Source organism: Camellia sinensis, chromosome 1, assembly GCF_055761805.1.
Source record: "Camellia sinensis isolate YWXY chromosome 1, ASM5576180v1, whole genome shotgun sequence".
Taxonomy (NCBI): domain Eukaryota; kingdom Viridiplantae; phylum Streptophyta; class Magnoliopsida; order Ericales; family Theaceae; genus Camellia; species Camellia sinensis.
Window position 1 is genome coordinate 10,458,060 of NC_138961.1, and position 8,368 is coordinate 10,466,427.

At 47.4% G+C, this 8,368-nt stretch overlaps 1 protein-coding gene across 1 annotated transcript; it reads left to right on the plus strand.

The window, feature by feature from the left end:
- The first annotated feature begins 1,575 nt into the window (after positions 1-1,575).
- LOC145789530 (uncharacterized) lies at positions 1,576-3,215 on the plus strand. The gene is made up of 2 exons (XM_082866282.1): positions 1,576-2,077; positions 2,187-3,215. The coding sequence occupies exons 1-2, from the start codon at positions 1,606-1,608 to the stop codon at positions 3,158-3,160; spliced, it is 1,446 nt and encodes a 481-aa protein (XP_082722408.1). The 5' UTR covers positions 1,576-1,605; the 3' UTR covers positions 3,161-3,215.
- Positions 3,216-8,368: the final 5,153 nt, after the last annotated feature.

Genomic DNA, 8,368 nt, shown 5'->3' on the forward strand with positions numbered 1-8,368 from the left:
AAACACCCCCTGAAGATGATTCTTTGATCCAATCTCTGAAACTAAATCTTCAAACTTGTGGTCGGTGGAGTTCCGTTTTCGATGGTTCAGCGAGGAGGACTAGTCGAGTAAGGACGGACCGTGCCTCCTATACTGCATGGATCCGCCACTTCTTCAAGGATCTTCAGCCCTTGGCCAGAGATGCTGACTGTGACTCTCGGGAGTATGAGGCCGGTCCGATGTATGGCTCCAGGCTCTATTTCTTGGGATTTCTGGCTTGCTTCCTTTCATTCTTCATTCTTCCGAGCACACCTCCGGATTCCCTCAATCCTTTCGTCTTCCCCTTGGCAGTCAGGCTCTTCAGAGGAGATCGGATCCCTTTGGCTCCCCTATTTCTTGGGAATCTCTATTATCGGATGGATCTGCTACATCGAGATATGGTTCGCTCCGTGGGTCGATATGAGCCTGTCTCCTTCATTCACAGCCAGTTCCTGCTTTGTTTCTTCTTCGAGAGGTTCCCAAAATTTGCCCCTGCTCCGACTGTATTCGAGGCGGAGGTTCTTCGGGAGATAGTGGATAAAGATGGCATCCCCGTGCTCGATACTGATGGGTCTCGGACATTTGAGAAAGCGAAGTCTTGCCAGCCGTTGATTACACGGTGGTCACGTACCATTTCCACCTTATCCTTGAATACTCTGGTGGATGATCCCCGACGCTTTGTGGCACAGCCGTATGTATGCCCACCTGTGGGTGTGGCCACACCGCTTATCTATCATGGTTCCTCCCGCTCGGTGTCCTTTCCTTTGCCGAAGAACATCCCTGCACCCTTTGTTGATATGCTGATTATGATCCGTCCGAGTTCATTACCGGTGTGGCATGAGGAAGGCGTTAATAGTGCCGTTTATAGGCCTGACCGCGTAGCATGTCAATTCGGGTTTGATCAATGTGCCCCGGGGCCAGCACCTCCTTTATTATCATTTTCAGCGAGCTACGGGCACTTCAGTCGCGGGCTTGTACACACCGTGCTTCCCATATCCGGCTCTTTGACGATGCCAGGCTTGAGCCGAGTAGGGGGTTTCACCCCCTCTTTCAGGCGATATTGGCAGAAGAATATCGATGCGTTTATTGCATTTGTCCAGAGCAGACCGACCGTATGTTTGCCTCCGCCGATTTATAAGAAGGATTCTTCTCTTCGGCTACCCGAGAGCCGAAAATCTGACCACATGTACGAGAGTTTCTTCACCTCATCTGCTCCAACTGACCCTTCTGCTCGGGCATCTGCTTCTAGCTTGGCAATTACTTCTCCGGAGCCAGTCCCTTTGAATAAGGCCTCTGGTCCTCGGACGACCCGCCTTAAGAAGATGGCTCACAAGAGGACTTCTGATGCCAGTCCTTCCGCTCCTCGCCTTTCCAAAAGGCTTCATGAGGTACCCGAAATTTTTGATTTGAAGCTACTTTCCTTTTTGCGACTATACCTTCTAAAAATGAAAACTTTTATTTGCCCATGTTGTGTAGGATCCTGCGGTTGTTGACGTTCTCAGTACCGTGGCTCCTGGCCATGCTGCCTCCCCCAGGCCGGACTCAGACTTGGACGACACCCTCCATTTGTCTGCAAGACTTGTGAAGATGCGCACCTCTCGTATAGCAGTTATAGATGATGACGATGATGAGGCTGAGTCCTCCGACCATTTTTGTGACCTTATTCCACATATGCGTCGTCACCGCCCTACCGTAGCTGAGGAGGAGCGCTATCTTGGTGACAAGGTTATTGGGGCTCACCGTTCTGATGTTGAGATTACTGGAGGGACTGATGCCTCAGAAATTGATGCCGTAGGCCATGCTTCTAGAAGCAATGTAGAGACGAGGTGCGCCTCTGGGAATGGTGTGGAGGTGGATGTGCTAGAAATCTCTGAGACTCGCTCTGGCACTTATGGTGATTCTCATCCTCCGGCCCTCCTTCCTTCTTCAGGGATGACTGCTACTGTTCAGGCTTCATCAGACATTGAGATCGATCAGGTGGTCTCTACACGACCAAGTGACTTTGTTGATGCTAGGAGTCCTTCAGTTGCCCCTGCTTTGCATATTGATTCTCCCTCTGGTAATCTTTCTTTCTGGAGTTTGTCATTTACTTATATCTGTGAGAAATCTTTACTTAAATGACTTTCCTGTTCCCTACCTCTAATAAGGCCTTCTTATCTTTTCTTCAGTGTTAGCTGCTAACGGGGTCTTGCCTTCACCTACCTCAGACTCTGCTCCAGTGTTAGCTGCTACCGGGGTCCTGCCTTCACTTGCCTCGGACTCTGCTCCAGTGTTAGCTGCTACTGGGGTCCTGCCTTCACCTGCCTCGGACTCTGCTCCAATGTTAGCTGCTACCGGGGTCCTGCCTTCACCTGCCTCGGGCTCTACTCCGACTCTCTTTGTAACTCCTCACGGTTCTCCTTCTCAAGGGGGGACACCTGCCTTTGAGACGACTGCCAGAGGTTCTTCATCGCCAGTGCCTTCGAATATTTTGGATCTGAATCTTAGTGATTTCCACATTGATAGTGATGCTTTTGGTCTTTTCCCTTATCGTTCGGCATTCTCAGGCTCGGGACCTCTGCCGGGAGTTACCCCTCCGGGTGGTTCATCTAACCCGATAGACATTGGGGAGATTCCTGAGACTAGCAGCTTTCCGGCCCCAATTCATCCTTCAGCTTCTGGCAAAGTATCATTTCTCCATTATTGGGTAGCTCCTGAGTTTGCTTCAGTTCTACAGCTTGTGCATTCAAGTTACCCGGAGACCTTTGCTTCATTTGCTTGCCAGTGTCCACTCATTCAGACTGCTCTTCTCGAGTCTTTTGCCACTATCTTATATAGCTTGGACAGGCAACGGTTGTGTGACCTTAATGGGAAAGTAGTCGAGACGGCGTATCAGGGGATCTCTAACATGGAGCGTCACCAAGTAGACTTATCATGGCTTCGGAAGCGCCTGGATATAGCTTCGAACGCCAGTCATCAGCTGGAACTTATGTCTGTGCTTGCCTCTTATCGCACCTCTATAGATGAGATAAAGGCAACTCTTCGTGAACTTGAGTCGGGTTATGCTCGGGCCTTGGAGACTTTAGAGGCACACTCTACTGTTTGTCCTCCAGATGTAGATGTGACGGGCAGCTTCTTCGAGGGTGTCTTTAGGAAAGATTGAGTTTTTTTTTTTATCATTACTTTCTTGCCCCTTTCGATAAAAATGTTTTATCTAGGACAATGCAATGAAATGACAAAATTTTTGTCGTTTGGATATTTTCGCATTGTTTTCTCATCCTACTTGATAAAATATTTATTTCGAATGATACAATGGAAAGAACAATCATATGCACATGTTTATAAAAGCTGAAATATTCTCATTAGTTCTTCAACTTTCTTGACAAAAGTATAATAGATTCACTGTAAGTGATGGGATAAAACATGCACCATAGAGAAAACCAGCTTCTTCATAACATAAGGGAAATACAACTTTTAGACAAAGTAAGAAAGTGAAAATGAATTTCATCATAGATGAGTCCAACTATGGGTAGTAATGCTTGATAAACTTTGCATTGAGCGGGCCAGTTCGGAAGCCGTCTTCATCCCTTACAAGTTTGTAGTACCCGCTTGAGCTCGCCTGAACCACCTTGTAGGGCCCTTTCCATTTTGGAGAAAACTTGGGCAAAGGCTGTCCTCGCATGATTGGGTCTACAATCTTCCATACTAGATCACCTTCTTCAAACTTCATTGGTATCACAGTCTGGTTATAGGCTCGGGCGATGGACTCATGATACCTTTCCATGACTTTTGCAGCTCTGTCATGCTTTTCCTCTAATGCTTCCAATCTGGTGGTTCGAGGCTCCAATACCATCCCCGAGGCGAGAGCCATTCGAGCAGATGGCGTTTCCAACTCTATAGGTAACACTGCCTTGGACCCATACACAAGGGAGTAAGGAGTTGCTTGAGTTGGCTTTCTCTTCGAAGTGCGATACGCCCATAGGGCTACTATCAACTGTTCGGACCAAGTCCCCCCAAACTCATCCATCATCTTGCTCAGAATCCTTATCAGTGTCTTGTTTGTGGCTTCCGCCTGCCCGTTCCCTTTTGGATAGTAGGGTGTGGATTTGTGATGCTTCACTTGGTAAGTCTCTAGGAGGCTCTTCACATATTTGTTTATGAAGGGAGTGCCGTTATCCGAGAGGATGGTGTTTGGTACCCCAAATCGGCAAATGATATTCTCCTTGATGAAGTTCGCGACTGCAGGCCCTGTAGCGTTCTTCAGAGGAATTGCTTCGACCCACTTTGTACTCAATTCTGTGGCTGCGAGAATCCACTTGTACCCCTTAGAAGATGTGGAGATGGGCCCTATCAGATCAAAAGCCCAGGTATGGAACGGCCATGGCGTTCGGATACTATGCAGGTCTACAGCTGGAGCGTGGATCAAATTTCCGTGTTTCTGACAAGTCTGGCACCTCTTCACGTGATGGGATGCATCTGACTCCATGGTCGGCCAGTAATACCCAAGGTGTATAAGTTGCTCGAACAGCCGAGCCCCTCCTTGATGTTCAACCTCGTGGGCTCTTCCGAGGACTAGATCTGACTCCTCCTTAGAGAGACATCTCAGGGGAGTGCCCTCAATACTTCTTCTATACAGCTTGTCCTGATCAAGAAAGTACCGCCTCGCTCTTCTCTTGAGGTGTGCAATGTCCCTCGGGCTCTCAGGTAGTGTTCCCTCTTTGAGATAGTCAACGTAGACTTGCCTCCAGTCAGGGGTATCAATTTCAAAGCAACTCTCATCCTCCCGGATGTATGACTGACACTTGGGGCATTCTTTCTGTAATTGATTTGAGTCCTTCTCCATCTCGGGCCAATAATAACCTTGTCTTTGGATTCTTCTATACAGACTGATATCCCCATCCCCGCAAGACATTTCATGGATCTGTTGTAGTCGGAAGCTTGCTTCTTGTTGGCCAATACACCGGGCTAGGAATCCAGTACCTCCTCGGAAGTAAGGTTCACCTTGAATAATTGTGAATTGGGCAAGCTTGGCCATAGTCAGTTTTCCGACTTTGCTTCTGAGTTGCTCGAGGACTTCTCCTCTCCAGTCCTCCGGAAGGCCTTTGTCTTCGGGTATTATTGAAGGTTCTGTTCTCTTCTTGATAACAATTGTTGCCTCTTCCTCTAGAATGTCAACTCTTGCCCCTAATGTTGCGAGGGCATCTGAAAACTTGTTGTCGGAGCGAGGCACATGCTCTATTTCGACCTTCTGAAATTTGTCAAGAAGCCTTTGGACTGTTGTTCGATATGTGGCCAAGGCAGGCTCCTTTAAGACGAACTGTCCTGAAACTTGCTTCACTATCAGCTTTGAGTCCCCCCGGATCCGAATCTTCTTGATACTGTGCTTCTCAGCTGCTATCAAGCCTAAAATAAGAGCCTCATACTCGGCTTCGTTATTCGAACAATGGAAATCCAGTTTATAAGACAAATATAACTTTTCCGCACTTTTGCTTGTAAGGACTATCCCGGTTCCTCCCTTCCCTCCGGCTGCTGCTCCGTCAAAGCTCAATGTCCAGAAGCTTTCCTCGGAAGCCATAGCTGCGTGCACCTCTCCTCTTAATTCTTTATTCACTGGTTCATAGTCACCACTTGGAAATTGGGCAAGGAGATCAGCTAAGGCTTGGCTTTTGATCGCCTTGGGGGCTACACATGTGATCTCGAATTCACCCAGTGCTAACAACCATCTTGCCACCTTCCCTGTTAGAGCAGGCTTGCTGAGGAGGTATCGGATTAGATCACTTCTAGTAACAATCTGAATCTGATGTGCTAGGAAGTAATGTCTGAGCTTTTGGGCAGTGAATACCAAAGCTAAACAATGTCTCTCTACTGGAGTATATCGGACTTCTGCTCCTCGAATCTTCCGACTGATGTAATACACCGGGCGTTCTACTCCATCTACATCTTGGACCAATAATGCCCCTATGGACTTGGGGGTTGAAGTTAGGTACAACATTAGAGGCACCCCGGGCTGCGGGGCTATCATGGTCTGAGGCGAGGTCAAGGCCGCCTTGATTCTCTCAAAGGCCTTTTGGTGCTCTTGGTTCCACTCGAACTTGGCATCTCCTTTTAACAAAGAGCCGAAAGGCGCAGAGATCTCTGCCAGTGCTGGGATAAACCTCCGAATATAAGACACCTTCCCGAGGAACTTCTTTAACTCCTTCTGAGAATGCGGGGGAGGCATTGCTTTGATAGATTTGACCTTGTCTTCATCTGCCTCGATACCATGCCTATGTACAAGAAACCCGAGGAACTTCCCGGCCGTCACCCCGAAAGCACACTTGAGAGGATTCATCCTCATTTTGAATTTCTGGCACCTCTTGAATACCTTCTCAAGGTCTCGGAGATGGTCTTCTTCTTTCTTGGATTTCACCACTAGATCATCAACATAATCTTCCACCTCATGATGGATCATGTCATGAAAGATTGCAGTCATAGCCCTTTGGTAAGTTGCACCGGCATTCTTGAGTCCGAAAGGCATGACTGTATAAAAGAAGTTTCCGAGAGGTGTTCTAAAAGCAGTCTTTTCTGCGTCCTCTTCAGCCATCTTAATCTGATTGTATCCACTGAATCCATCCATGAATGAGAACATCTGGTGTCCCGAGGTAGTATCCACGAGGGTGTCGATGTGAGGAAGAGGGAATTCATCCTTCGGGCAAGATTTGTTCAAATCTCGAAAGTCTACACATACTCTAATTTGGCCATTCTTCTTCTTTACTGGCACGATGTTTGCTAACCATGTGGGGTACTGTATTGGCCGGATGAAACCAACCTGTTGAAGTTTTTCAATCTCCTCCTTAATCTTCTCTTCGAGATCTGGATGATATTTTCGAGCAGCTTGCTTAATTGGCTTGGAGTTTGGGAACACATCAAGATAGTGGGAGACTAGGTCAGGATCTAGTCCGGGCATTTCCTTATATGACCAAGCAAACACATCTGAGTATCGGCTTATTAACTTTAACAACTGTTCCCGCTTCTCTGGGCTAAGGCTCGAACTTACGAATACCGGCCTCGGTGCATCTTGTCCATCACTCAGATCTATTTCAATAAGTTGTTCAGGCTGAGGCTTCGGCCCATCTTGCATACATTCTGGAGCCACTTCAGGCTTTATTACTATATCATTGTCAGGAGGCTCTTCTTTTGACTCGGAGTCGGTGACTGAAGAAACCGACTCCTCGCACCTTCATAAATAGTACACCATCTTGCCTCCTTCTCGAACTTTCATCACCTTTCGAGGAATAGGCGGACTTTCTGTTCTAGACATTGCCCGCTTACTTGACTCTGCCATCGGCTCCTTGTCATCTTTGATATCCTCCCAACGAGGAATTTTGACCCCTCGAGGCTTAGAGGTGGTGGGAACTTCTTCGACAGCCAGTTCGGTGAAGTAGATGGCATCAGAATAATGAGCTTCATGGATCTCGAAAGGCCTTTCTGTAGCCTGAATTGTCACCGTCTTCTTTCCCCATTTAGCCTTAACACACTGATGATAACTCGATGGTACAGCCCCATATCTATGCATCCAGGTCCTCCCTAGAATGATGTGATAATTTGCCTCAGAATCGATAATATGGAACTTGGTGGCCGAGCGAATCTCTCCAACGGCTAAATCAACTGTTACGCATCCGATAGTAACTCTCCTTTCTCTCCCAAAGCCAGTGATGACTATCGGCTGCTTCACAATGCGTTCTTCAGAGATTCCGGCCTTTTCTAGAGTAGCGCGAGTCATAATGTTGATAGAGGCTCCACTATCTAGAAAGGCCCTTTTGAACTCAACCCCGTTAATAAAAGCAGTCACATAAAGCGGGCGATTGTGAGAAAAAGGATACTTCCGATCAACCTCGGAGAAAGTAATGGCACTAGATTGCTCTTTTGCCTTCCTTGGGATAGATCCCTCAGTCGACATGCATTCCTCATGGTGTGCCTCGGCTATATTAATGATAGACTTGGTGATTTCTGTTCTTGCCACCTTGGAAAGTCCAAGCTGGTCAAAGAATTGCTTGAACTTTACACAGTCTTGCAAGGTTTTGGCATAGTGATCCAGATCTTTTTCCACTCTTGGAGGCTCGTAGTTAACCATCTCCTCGGTCTCCTCAAAATAAGATGCCACATAAACATGGTGTCCTCCTCTTCCATAGTATTCTTCTCCTCCTTCTGGATCAAAGGGATCTTCGCCATGAGTCATAAATGTTCTGCCCTCTGGATCGAGAGCACTTCCATAGTAAACTTGCTCACCCTCTGGCTCGAGGATGTCGTCCAGATAACAGTCATCGTCATCGAGATTAGCGATAGCCTCGATCATTGGGCCTTCATAAGCTATCATAGCAACATTCTTGCC

Excerpts from the sequence above, each read along its gene's own strand:
- LOC145789530 (XM_082866282.1), top strand. The coding sequence starts at position 1,606 with ATGCGCACCTCTCGTATAGCAGTTATAGATGATGACGATGATGAGGCT. Across the intron at positions 2,078-2,186 it reads GCATATTGATTCTCCCTCTG|TGTTAGCTGCTAACGGGGTC; the intron begins GTAATCTTTCTT and ends TCTTTTCTTCAG.